The sequence below is a fragment of the Hesperophylax consimilis genome, chromosome 7, assembly GCF_061612785.1.
Source record: "Hesperophylax consimilis isolate HC1 chromosome 7, BYU_Hcon_1.0, whole genome shotgun sequence".
Taxonomy (NCBI): Eukaryota; Metazoa; Arthropoda; class Insecta; order Trichoptera; family Limnephilidae; genus Hesperophylax; species Hesperophylax consimilis.
Genome location: NC_142842.1, coordinates 37,285,606 through 37,300,002, shown reverse-complemented (window position 1 = coordinate 37,300,002; position 14,397 = coordinate 37,285,606). Strand labels below are relative to the sequence as shown.

Genomic DNA, 14,397 nt, shown 5'->3' with positions numbered 1-14,397 from the left:
TAGACAATATTTGAAAATCTCCTACTACCATCACAGTAAGCTGAAAATGTTGCTTGTGTCGTGATGAAGGACTAAGCCAGCCGAGGAATTGAACTCAGCCACTGACTGAATAATGATTTATTGAAATTATTGTACTCTTGCGTAAAATTATAAAAATTAATATTAATTAAAATTATAAAACGTAAAATATTATTCAAGTAGTGCGTAAAATTATTCAGTACAGAGAAATTTTAATTTTCAAAATTGGAACTTGTATGTATAAATCACATCAGACAAGCGGTAAGGTACCTAAATCATTTTTGATAAGATTTTTTATTTGAAATGTGAATATATTTTGTTTAAATGTTCAAACATCGGTCAACCGATGCTTAGACGAAACACTAGTGTGAAGATACGTTACTATGACAACGTACATGGTTTTACTGAAATGGGTCCAGTTAACGGTTCCATGATAACTCATCAAAATGACAATTCAACACACCTTTAAAAAGTGATATAAAGTCATTACAAGTGATGAAACCAAAACTAGGTTAAATAGTTACGTATGTAACCTAGTTTATGTTTCATCAATTTTCATAACTTTGTATCACTTTTTATAGGTGTGTTGAATTGTAGTAGGTCTGAGAAATGCGGGGCACGTGACCTAACTAAATAAAAATATAACAGGTGGCGCCCGATATGTGCTTCAACCTTAATCAATCACCTCACGGACCGTGTAAGGCTGATAAAATAGAATTGATTGAGAATTTGAATACAGAAGAAAGTGAAAGGAACTGGTGTAATGGCACGTAAGAACCACATTGCTAATATTACAGCAATGCCAGCAGATAAAACGTACATTTTATAAGTTTTATAAATGGCATTATTAGTGCAGCTCTGACCCACAAACAACACGGGTTTAATATCATTAAACATAAATAACAAAAATTTTAAAAGCATAATAAATTATTAAAAATAATACTAGTAGTTCTGCAAACAGACTTTGAGTAATGTTGATTACTACGACTTGACAGCTCGCAACAGTTACAACGCTCACGCGCTCTGGCGGAAGATAAGAATATCAAACATGGCTACCATCTTGACAGGATTGACCGGACATGGAACATACAAACAAATTTACAGACAGACGAAATGCAAAGGACTTCGCTACACTCGCTCAGGAAATTAGCATGTTTTTTTTTTTTAAATAATAACATTTTTTGTAAATTATTTTGGCGAATACCAAGCAACACACAGGGAGAGGAAAATTTCTACAATTTTCCGGAAAATTAAAAAACGATTTTTTAAAATCGAAAATATTTATTTATTTAAATAACAAATTAAATTCGCGGTAATCGATATATCATACCACACCATTGCGAGAAAAAATTGTCTAACGTCTAGTGACAAATTGGCAAACAGGGCCACTTTGTAAAAACAATTGCCACCTCAAATAACAGGTCTTTGTCAAATTCTGATTCTCGGATTAATAATTTTTTGTAAAAATTAAAATCAAATATTGGTTTCCTCAAAGTATGGCCACCCTAAATTACCAATAAGGATATGTTTACTTTATGTGAAAGTGTTAAACCACTTGGTAACATTTTATGGGAAAGTACATCATTAGCTTACAGGCTCATGAAAGGGTTTAAGCAGGATCTCTGAGAGGACAATCTAAGTGGCATTGGTTTAGGGCCGTTTAATCTCTGCATACAATTCAATTCAGACAATGCCACATGGATGCTGAGAATTCCTTATCCCCCTGCGAATCTGGGCGGGTCCAAATCGAGGTCGAATCTATACAACTTCAAGGCGTTGGCAACATAATAAATAAAATCAAACGGCAAGCGCTACGAATGGTTTAAAAAATCTACCATGTAAATTGCTAGCCAGTTATCCTTCAGAACTGTTCAGAGCATATAACATTAAATTAATATATTTTATTATTTGTGATATGTCAGCTCAAGGGCGACTGCTTGACAGAGTTGTATTGATTGAAGGCACTTGCTATAAATGTGTAAAATATTTTAGTGTAAATGGCAAAGGAAAAAGGATCTTTAACTTCATATGTTCTTGATCACGGTTTATCAGATAGAACAAAAACAGGAAAAGAGAAAGGATTGAAAAAGATTTGGAAGAACTTGGTTACTCATAGTAAATAGTAGCGGCTTGTACTCACAGAATACTAGCAATTTAGTTATAAAGTGGTGCCATCTAGGTGCGACAAATAAATGTTTTGTCTTCGGGTATTTCAACCTCGTTGACGAGTTCCGCCGCTCAGTGTTGCTCATTCTGCGCGTATAGATAAACAATGTTCCCAGGTGAAATTTCTCGGTTAGATACATCTGCTTAAACCACGTGACTAATTGACACGTGATACAAAGAACGAAAATTCAAGCTGGTTGAATTTAACTTAATTTTATTTGGGAAACAAACAGTTATACAAATATATTTTAATACAAATCATTTTTACCAAGTTGCATAAACCAGTAAAGTTTCCACAGAAGATTCATTTTATATATAGGTAGAAAAACATATGAATATAAATACTAACTAGTAGAAAAGGAAAATCTCCAAAAAAATAAAAAGACTACAGATTCAACCCATACAAAAACAATACACACATTAACACTACTAAGTTTCCCGCAACGATCGAACGCTACTCTCTTAGGAATGATATGAATCCTGCGAGGCTCGTATTGAACACATCGATATTTGTGCATAATCTATTAAAGGTGCTACAGCTTCTTCTTATAAATACATTTTCAACATAATTAGTATTGCTCTTAGGAATATAAAATGTGTCCGGAGATCGAGTTACTCATGGACATCTGAAATCATAGACATATGAATATTAGTAGACCTGCCCTAAGTGATTAAAAGCGTATTATCCCCACTCCCCATACCGGTTCCATTGAGCCGGCTGGGCTCGCGTACGGCCTCAAGTGATATTTGAAAACGTGACGTCATCATTCTTGTGCGAACTATGGTCGAGGCATCATCGGTTCATTTTACGAAATAACACGGCAAAATGTTTACTTGTACTATGAAAACTGGTAAAAATAGATGCGAAAAAAGAGAATAAACCCAATTGTCGTATTACATTCCATATATAAGCATTATTTTATTTTATTTTAAGCATATTCACATCGTATAATATGAATCAGTTGTTACTATCACATCGAGAAACGTCTGGACGCGAAACACAAAGCTGGTTGGTTGCTGGGAAGTAAATTATGAACATTTATAAAAGTGTCTTAACTAAATACTCTGAACTAACTACGACTCTGAATATAGAAGCTGCCTTACTTTGCCGAATTTGGACTTCGCAAATTTGTTCATAACGTGGCGAGTAATTTGCGCTCCCATGTAAAAATGTCTATTCATTCAAAGCAGATTTTACTTTTAAGAAGTAAATGGTGATATTATAATGCGAGATGCCTATTTACTGTCAGATTGATTTATTGACGAATCACAGTCATCTTCACTCCCTTCGTTCTTCAACAGTTGATTTTACCCCTCGCCTTTATCTTCTCGTCTATTAATTCCTATGTCTGTGTCTGAAATGAATATTTTGTAAAAGGTATATGGGCTATCAATAAAATAGTGGATTATCTTATATAGCATTACTAGGTCTCTGATATCTCGACGTTGATCAAGAGTTTTAAGGTTCATGGACACATTGTTTTCATCATTTCGCATGCGATAAGAGACATATTTCAAAAACTTTTTCTGAACTCTTTCTATGTTTGATTTATATGTAGAACTATGAGGGTTCCACACTGTTGATGCATACTCTAGGTGGCTTCGGACGTAAGATATGCAGAGAATCTTAAATGTTTGTGGATTTTTGAAATAATACTTTATAGTATTACTTCTATTACTGTTATTTGCTTTGATTTTTGGTGGTATTATTATTTTTAGATTGACCGAAATTTGGGGAGTGTGTTGGTACAACACTCCTTAGCGCTCACCGTTACTGATAAAAACCAAAACATTTCATGCTACACTTAAATAAAATTGTAACATGTTTTTTTCACCAGGGCGATACCATAAAAATGCTTCCTGGTACGCGAAATTATCCATTGCTAACATTAAATATAGCGATAACTTACAATAATGTGAGAAAGCCAAATCAATAATAAATATTACTGGAATTACTTTTTAAGGTTATACCCATCAATGTAATATTTAATAATTGAAGAAGAAAACAATGCTAGTGAATTTAAACAAAACATGAAAAAGAACAAGACACAGAAAATAAAAAGTTACGGTTGCAACTGGGAATCGAACCCAGGATCTCTATCTTACCGAGTTGTTAAAGACACTGTTCTGTTATCCTGGATTCGAATCGCAGTTATAAACGTTACCTTTTTTTTGTGTTGTGTGTTGTGGTGTTTGATGTTTCGTTTAGATTTATTAGAATTATCTTATTCTTCAACCTATATAAATAAAAATGTAAATGTTCGGTTGTTCAAAATCTTAAATTGCTTTGAAATTTTGACACAATGTTGCATTTGAATACGCGTGTGTTTTTTATTTACCTACTTTATATATATGTCACCTGTGATAGGTAAAAACATGTTTTTATTTTTAAAACAGCGCCATCTGTTGGAGGTAAAAGTAAAATACGCTATTGTTTCTCTATCTGCGCAGGCAGACTGAGCCAATTCATTGCAATTCGGCTAGTATTAAACACGCAACCTCGGGTCAAGGATCTCAACCCGTCTGCCACGGAGATGAATCTCTAATCTACTTTGTTTCTTCTTGGGAATAATGATTAATGATTTTATAATATTTTTTGTTTATGTTGGTATTGAAGTCCTAGTGAGGTTAATTTTATGTGAAAAAATATGATTTATCTACAGTGAGAAGCAATAAATAAATCCAGAAACTGTCTCTTTTCTACCCATTTGGTATCACCTGGCAACAAATTCAATAAAACATGCGAATAACACAAATTTTTTAAATAAATTAGCATCCATTATAACACGACAAAATAATATAATAAGCATTTACGAAACGGCAACTTCAGATGCTGAACCTGTAATATTGGCGAGATAAAAGACTCAATGATGCCGGGGTCAACCGTACAACGTAATTAATTATTACTTCCACTTCGGTCACTTTATAATGTTGCTGATTTTCGAGAAAATTCTAAATAAATTTCAAAAACATACATACGTATTAGTATTTATATATTTGTGTACATTATCGCGGGAACTACTAGTAGTACATTTTACTTACAATATATATTTTTTTCAACTTCTCTTGATTCTTTATGTATATCTACAATAACATTATGTACACTCCTCTTCCAACCACAAGCGAATGCTTCTCTGGAAAAGTAGTATTAAATATTGTCATGGTAAATTGTAAAACTTATTACTTACATGTACTTTTTCCTTTAATAAATGAAAAAATATATATAAAAAAATAAAGAAGTTAAAAACATCTGTCTCTTGCTCCTTCTTGAGCCAACATTTCGGACAACCTTGCAGTGTCAATCGTCAGGGCAGACGTGTAGTGTATTTAATATGGACTACAAGACATATAAGGACTAATAAAATTTAATAACTGTTGTATTCATAAGTTTTACGTTTTCCCAATTCTTACAGCTCAACTCCTAACAATGAGGAAAGGCAAAGAGACTACCTTCAAAGTCTGCCAATTGACCGTGAGAAAATCATATCTTTAGTCCAAGGTACTTCTCGTAAAACAACAGCATGAACTCTTGTACCAATCTCGGTCTGATACTAACGACATGAATAGTAACACTGATACAACTAGAGTAAAGCTGAATTCAGAAGGCATGAAAATATTCGGTGTCAATAATTAGAAGTAGTTAACATTTTACACACAAACCTCATGTTTTCAAGATTGATTTGCAAACGGAAGAATTTTTTCAAATTCATTTTCTTTCAAAAGTTAAAAAAAAGTTATATTAAAGTATTTAATCATAATTTGATATTATTTCAAATGATAATTAAAAATTAAATGCAATGTCAATGGAAAACTTCCATTGCAGATAATTTTGAACTTTTTTTTTACTTCATAGATAACAAATAACGTCACACATATTCTTAAAATAAATTAAATATATAATTAAAAAATTAATTCAATCGGTATAAGTCGAGATTCAAACCAACTATGCTTGTTATGATAACCATTCCACGAAAGATTTAGTTTTAGGTTGAAACTCACAGATGGCTCTGGCGACTACGTAAACAAACTAGAATTTTATCAAATAAACTTTTCATTGAGTGTGATAATAAGGTCCTTAGATAATAAATTAGTTAATTTAAGAGGAATTTTTTTTCAGATTTGCACAAAAAACTGAAAATCACAACTCTTCCCTGAAAGGGCAGCTTTATCATGAAAATTGGTGAAAAAGTAGAGACGTCTACTAACTAATGCAAAAATCACTAAGCAAGCAACAACAATAAGAGTGACTAGGTAGATCAGAGCATTCCGATTACACCCAATTCAATAAATAATAATAATGATTGGATCAATTGTATAGCGCCGTTATCGTGAGAAAATCACCTCAGGAGCGCTCAAGAGTCTGTTAGCTAGCTAGTTCTCCATAGTTGCACAAGCAATAATATCAGCTGTATGTAATGGGAGCAGCTCTAGTAATAATGCTCAGGATTCCATGGATAGCCAGACGCACAAACAGGTCTATTATGGAAGCGCTAGACATCCCTACAATAGGCTTTTTTAACTGTCTGCCTACAACATATTTTCATACGTTGGACATGTTGCTCGCCAACCTGAGGACTCTTGAGGGACTTGGAGAAACTCATAGTCCATGGAATTTGGAGTGGGTTTCAAGATCCACAGCAATGAGGAACTGACTTAAGAAGAAGAAGAATAGTGGAAGTAGAGAGGGTTCAAATAGGCTCGTTGTTGATGATAATGCATTCTCTCAACTTTTGGTGGCAATCATGAACACACACACAAACAAATACGCATTTCTCTGAAATTGGATCACATTATAGCAGTTAATATACGAAATAAATGTCGGTCCTACCCAATCGGCATTTGGCGAGATTGGTAGACTTGTCGACTCCAGTTCCTGGGTAGGAAGGTTCAATACTCAGTATAACCAAAAAAATATATAAAGCATGCAAGACTTTTAAAATAGATGTATTATAGTAAAAAAAAAACTACATTTTAGATTAAAATAAAAGTGCAATGGAAAGGTTTAACTGCTATTAAATGTAAAATAGAGTGGGTCCTACCTTCTTTGCACTGATCCAGCTCGTTTAGCAGTCGGGAGGCCAGCTGTGCCCGTGTGGGCTTGGCCGGCGCCTGTCCCCAGGAGTCGGGTGGAGAATCAGGCGGACTGATGTCTTCCTCCTGTTCCTCCTGCTTCACCCCCAGGAACTCCTCGGCCCCATCGTACAGGCTGGCCGCCGAGTAGTTGAAGGTGGGCGACTGCGAGGCCGACTGGGCGAAGCTGAACAGCTCCTCCTGGAACTGACTGCGCAGGTTCTTGTCTTGCTGGATCAGGGACAGTGGGAGAGATGCATATATATCTGTGGACAAATAAACATCCATTACAACTACCAACCAACATTTGCACAACATCGGAGAAAATTACGAGTCAGAAAACTGAACTATACTTTAAACTTTGAAATAGTAGCACGTGTACGGTCGGTCGACCGACGACGTAGTGCTGACGTATACGTGGCATTGTTTCCAGCTTTAGTTAGATGAAAAAAATAGTATGTCTAAAATGATCAAGTTTCTATTGAAGTTGTTCCCATCCCCAGGACCGCCAAGAGAGAGTTCAAGGGAAAAATCACCAGGCCCGGGGTTTGTGAAGTGCCATCAAAACGTCATTATTCAAACAATAAAATTATTAATTATCACCGAGCATCAATCGCAGTACCTAATATTAATAAAGCGTACCCATGAGATGATTTTTTTTTTAAATGGTGCCATACAAATCATTAAATTATTATTGACTGCACACAATTAAAGGATACTTGAAACATATCACGGTTGCCACAAATCGGTTGCTTCAGTCAGATTCAACAAGTCGCTCTGGGTTTAAGGGCGTTTTTTTTTTATCAGAACAACAAAAGTCCTATGCCTGTTATCCATTGAATGCATATGGTGTGATTCTCCACGACAAACTGTTTACTATAGCTTAGTAGCTAAAAACACTCCACTAGTTAGCGAAAGATTGTTTAGAATTTGCATAGATTTGACAGTCTAGCAACTGGGATTTGTTAACAAACAGCATCTTCTGCTACACAGAAGATGAGGTTTGAAAGAGATGGGCATTATACATTCATATTGCAGCTGAAGTAATAATTCGGGTTCGAATTTGATTCATTTTGTTAATTATTTAGGTCAGCTTCGGTGTGAAAAAACTTTCGTAACACATAGTCACATTAAACAAATTAAAAATTGTGCACTAGTTGAGACAGAACATTGCGTCGCAACAAATATCGCATCGTTCAAACTCAAATTACTTGGAAAAAATGGTCTTCTAAATAAGGAAAATTCAAAAGCAATTATTTATAGAAAAAATTCGAAAATGGTTAAAATCGGAACTTAGGAACGTAAAACAGAGTTCAAATGGGGGGTTCCGAATATTTCAAAATTAACAACAAAGTTACCAAGCCCATATTCTCAAGTATTCAGTCATATTGACCACCATAACACGGGCAAGTGCCTAGCATGGTGGTCGAAAAATCCTCAATGCACGTAACCTAAAATTCAATGAATAAAGAAAATTTAAAAAAAAAAAAAATTGTGTTAAAACCATGTATGATCTTGTGAGAAATATGGAGATTGGCAAATAATGCAAGGCTGATGTAAGTGTAATGAGTAAGATTAAGAAAGGGAGGCTTAGATGGTCTAGGCATGTACAGGGAATAAACAAAGCATGTAAGGAAAATAAACTACGCAAATGTAAATGGTAGAAGATATTGGGGAAGACACGGCACGATCAAGCAACCCAAATATTTGAATCGGGCCATGTCAAGAGTGAGAATAACTGAACACAATGAAAATTGAACACACCTTTAAAAAATGATATAGTCACTATAAGCGATGAAAAAAAACTAACATATAAACATAACCTATTTAATCTAGTTTTTGTTTTATCACTTTCATGACTTTATATCACTTTTTAAAAGTGTGTTGAATTGTCATTTTGATGAGATGTTAAATCACCAACAGAATGGCATGTATGAGATGATGTATGAATGTGAATGAAGCAAGGAGTGTGTGCAAAGACAGAGCAGTTTAACATTTCCAAGTCCTCTCGGCATACCCCAATGGTAAAACGGCATGAACGTTAGTAAATCTCAAATAAAAATATAAAAATTGTAATTACTTTGCAGGAGCGAATACGTAATTTCTTGACACTGGTAACACATGTTGCTAGATTTCAATTGCCAACAAGCAATTAATAGTTAACTTATAGGTTAAAATAATAAATTATAAAATCAGTCTTTCCTCTCAATCACAATGAAAACATATTAAATCAGATAACTGCCAAAATGGCCCGATACAATTTAAATATAAAATTAAAATATTTATTAATCTGAAATGCCAATAATGAATGTCTTATTTGTTTGTAGTGGCAAGATGAATCCTCGCTTTAGAATGCAAAGAGGGACACACAACCGACTGCCAACTTGTGGTTGATATCACTGAATCGGGAGGCAAAGCTCCAAAACAACCTCCCGCCCAGATGACGCGCTCCGTGACAATTGACCTAACTAACTGCCAAAACAAGAAGGGTGTTTATCTATACTTTAACCCTTGACATCCCAAACTGGAAATCATAAATGGTGATAGTTTTTATTGAATTAAAATAGATAAATTAAAACATATTTGGTAATTCAAGACATGTAATAATGTTACATACACATTTTCGAACAAAATCGAGAGTCAAACCACGAATAGGATAATAATAATATTTTCACTGTTTTTTCTTTCTTAAAAAAAATTTAAGCGAAAATTTACTATAATGGTATTTTAATGAATAAATTTAAAATGTGTCATTTTCGATTTAACGCTAAAATGACATGTTCGTTTTTATTCGAAAATTTGGCGGTGTTTACATCACGTCGGGCAACGTGGATGACCAGCTCCTTAGTGAGTCTTACCAGCCAGTAGCGATGTTCCATGTCACAATGACGTTGTAGCCAGTTGGAAACATTTCAGAACGTGCGGTTTACGAATCAATGAACGAAAATATTAAAATCACACATTTTTAGTACAAACAGAAAAATAAAGTTTATATCTTAAATTTTTAGGTGTTCAGAAGTTTGTGAAAATAACACATTGTGGGAAAGGAATAAAGAAACTTTGGTTCGCAAATGTATATGCAGCATAAGATGTGGATATAAGGAAGCACCTTATATATATGTTTCAAAGACCCAATCCTGTCTGATTACGTCTAAAAGGGATCCAAATGATAATCTAGTCTCCTTCAACGGAAGCAATCTTCCGAACAGGCCTTCCATTGATATGCTTGGTGTAACTATAAGTGACCAGCTCAGGTACGGGGGCTCCATCGAAGCCAGAGTAAAGTTGGCCTCTCAGAAGCTGGGCGTACTGTACAGGGCCCGCAGATACTTTAATAGTACACATCTGCTGACCCTGTACAAATCGCAAGTGCGCCCTACCGTCGAATTTGGCAGCCATCTCTGGTCCGGAGCCCCAAAATACCTGAAAAAAACCCTTGACTCTGTGCAGAAACGGGCGGTCTGTTTGATAGATTCCCCAATCTTAACAGATGGACTGCAATCTTTAGAGCACAGGCGTCAGGTAGGTATGCTGTCCTTGTTCTATCGGTATTACAATGGAAGATGCTCTGAGGAACTAGCGTCATTGATCCCTTCGGCACCGGTGCGTAGTCGGGATACACGCCAAACGCGCGCCCAACATTTGTACACGGTTGACATTTGTCACATGGGAACGGGTCGCTTCTACGATTCGTTCTTAAGTTTAACAGCTCAGCTGTGGAACGAACTGCCGGCCTCTGTGTTTCCTCCCTCCTACAACATGGGACTCTTCAAGACCCATGTTCACTCCTTCCTCTCCACAAAAAGACCCTCCACACAGCATCCCCAAAGATGACATAGGCCCTGAGGGAAATTATTTTCTTCAGGGCCTCCTGTGTGGAGTTAATATATAAAAAGAAAAAACCTTATATAAAATACTGCAAACACAAATCAGCTACTTTTTTACACATACCAGTGTCCTTTTTTTTAGCATTTGCGTCATAAATTATTCAGAAATATTTTAATTTAAGACAAAAACTATTTTCAGAGGACTTTAGGTAGGACATGTCAATATGACGTGAATAACTAACTAACTAACCATCACGCCGTTCCTCGCAGGGGTAGGCAGAGAGGACGGACCGCCAAACAACTCGGTTTTGGCACACACTCCTTGCCTCATTCACATTCATACATACTCTTATATTATTCTGACTATTGACAGGGCCCGATCAAGTATCTGATTCACTTGGTCGTGCCATGTCTTCTTCGGGCGTTTCCGACTTCTGCCATCATTCACATTTGCATTGTATATTCTCCTTACACTCCTTTCTTCAATCATTCGCTCTACATGCCCAAACCATCTAAGCGTCCCTTTCTTGATCTTACTCATTACGCTTACATCAGCCTTGCACTCTTGCAATGTGATCTGTCTTTCAATAATTGTATCTCAGTGCTCAGCGGTAGAAATTAAAATTAATTAAAAGCGACAGAAAATGAACTAACCAGCAGAACTAATTCCACGGAATCTATGGACGGGTTGTTTCGGAAAATTTGAACAATTCATCAAATTTCAACGTTCATTTCCGGGTTTTGTGAAAGTCCTATTCAAGTTCTGTTATTATATCATTATAGGCTAGTTGCTTGACAAAACTGAAATTAAAACAGAACTTGAAAATATCTTTCACAGAACTTGAAAATGAACGTTGAAATTTGATGAATTGTTCAAATTCTCCGAAACAACCCGTCCTATTTTTATTGTTTGTTTTTGGGGTGTTATGCCGTGTTGCGCTAACTCCTTCTTTAGCCGACGTTTCGGACAGCGTTGCAGTGTCCATCATCAGGGCAGATCCGGTAGATCCGAAGATGTGACACCCCAAAAACAAATAATAAAAATGCTTTTGGCCGTGAGAATCTAAAAACTTACCTAACCCGTCCTATGTCTATCTTCTAATAAACACAAAAACAAAGCGAGAGATCCAAATATTTTTTGTTTTGATTTTGAAAAGTCATAATATGTGATATGATTCTTCAAAAGTTAACTACAATTTTCCAGCAAAATATTGTGCTAAGAGCCATGCAATACATTTTCCAAGGCAGAAATAGTAAATAACTTACTCTGCAAGGTTATCTATTATTATCTGTTTAATATTCTCTTATATTAAACAGATAATAATATAATTGACGTCATTAAAAAATAGGAAAACTTCACTTCTATTGTAAACTCAATAATTGGAAATGCATATTCATTTCATTTCATGGTGTCATTGACCAAGTACATAATATATCATTAGTTGTTGAGGTTAAAAGCAACATACTTTATAATGTACACATTCATCGATGGCGTTAATTTGGTTATTTTATTAAAATACATTTTTCGAAAGTTATGTTTAAAATTTTAAGAAAAAATATTTGTTTGCGCACGTACACACCAAATATGAATATGAATAAATAGTCCGTATAAAAACTTAATTCTTTCAAGAAAGGGGACAAATAGAATATTGGATTGAATCACTGATACAATATTGTATTTGATGCCTTTCTTAAAAAAAAATTGTTTTTTATACTAACAAAACTATTTATTCATATTATTTATATGTAAATTTAGGCCGTATTATGGGGAATATTAAAACATAAGGGAAAAGGACATGTTATAAGTAAAACAAAAATTAAAAAATAAATAATATTATAGAAACCATATTAGAAATAAAAATAAATATTAAACTGATTGATAAAAAAAAATTAAAATAAAATTTAAAAAAATCTAAATGTTAAATGTAAGATTAAAATAAATTAAGAAATTAAACCAATTATTTTACATCAGTTTTTTTTTCTTTAACACGGGTTAATCGGGGTACGTACTTATCTACAAATGTACCTATTTACGGTCACATTGTCACATTTGAATTTAGTGATATAAAAAATAAAAAAATAAATTGATTAAACAGTGCTAGGAACTTATGCATTCTAAAGAAAGGTCGTCCCCTTTCAAATACCCAATGTTGAACACAGATATTCAAAAGGGATATAGAATAAATTGACTTTATATCGGTGTTGAATGCATTGTATATTTAAGAATAGATGAACCAGAATTGTCGCTGAGCGAATTTGATTCTAGTTTTAGGGAGCACGCATCCCAGGTTTGATGAAAAGCGGCTGTGTGCTTGATGTTGTGGAGACAGCAGCAGGTTATTTTTCCGTATGTAGCATGACGGCCGGCATAGTCCAGTGGTAACGCATTGGACTGCCATTCCGAAGGTCGCGGGTTCGAACCCGGCGTGCGCAAATAAATTTTATTTGATTAATTTGTGTTATTTCACAATTAATTAATTAAAATAATATATAGTATATTTGCGGCACGTTCCAGAGTGGAAGATACTACCAGTATCGCCCTGGTGTAAGACCACCATTCAGAATTGAAACGTTGCTCCAAATGGCTTTAGCCGTGTTTAGTGACTAGATCTGAATAGCCAGGTACTTCCCCACCTTCCTCTTTCCCTTCCCCACTTACCTTCAGCCTCACAACATCCCCCAATTGGGGATGCCATAGTCTCACTGGCTCCAGACGGGAGCAGTTGGGACTCTTGTGAGGTATTCACTATAAAAAAAAATAAGCTTAGTAAATAACTGGCTAATATCTAAGACCCTAATTTTAGCAAATAGTTTGTTTGAGGATGGTCGATTGGAATTTAAATATAATTCTTAAAATTAATCTTTGCACTGTAATAACTGGATTGATAAAAGATTCGGCACAACCACAACTTTCTTTGATGATTTTAAGGTGGAACATGTGCAACGGGTATTAGGTGAGGTTTCTGATTGCCATGATTCATCTTCAAATATTAAGACTGTATAGGCGCAAACAAATAATAATTCTTCCCATTTTAAAGCATAACTCGCAAATAGTGTATTTTTATAAAATAATTAAATTAACGCCATCTGTTACTTATTCTTAATGGTATCTACATGGATATAGAAAACTGGAGACGGAAAAACCACTAAAAATCAGGACACATTAATGTTTCAGTTACTATAAGATTTCACTGTTTAGATCAGTTGCCTCTAATGTAAAAATAACCACAGTGGTGTGATGATTTACAATAATTGAGGTGTTTTTGCACAAAAACGGCGCTATACAAGTCATCCAAGTATTATTATTATTTATTAT

General features: G+C 34.7%; 1 protein-coding gene across 2 annotated transcripts in view; it reads right to left on the bottom strand.

Annotated features, from left to right (window-relative positions):
- crc (bZIP transcription factor crc) overlaps positions 1–14,397 on the bottom strand; it is a 100,331-nt gene that overhangs the window by 53,904 nt on the left and 32,030 nt on the right. Inside the window, exons 1-2 of one of the 2 annotated variants that reach the window (XM_089633468.1) lie at positions 9,335–9,652; positions 7,224–7,520 (exon numbers count right to left, since the gene is read on the bottom strand). In XM_089633468.1, the coding sequence (XP_089489594.1) occupies positions 7,224–7,520; positions 9,335–9,377 (340 nt within the window). In that variant the 5' untranslated portion in view covers positions 9,378–9,652. Of the gene's footprint in view, positions 1–7,223; positions 7,521–9,334; positions 9,653–14,397 lie in introns of those variants that run through there. The other variant, XM_089633467.1, reaches the window with a different exon arrangement.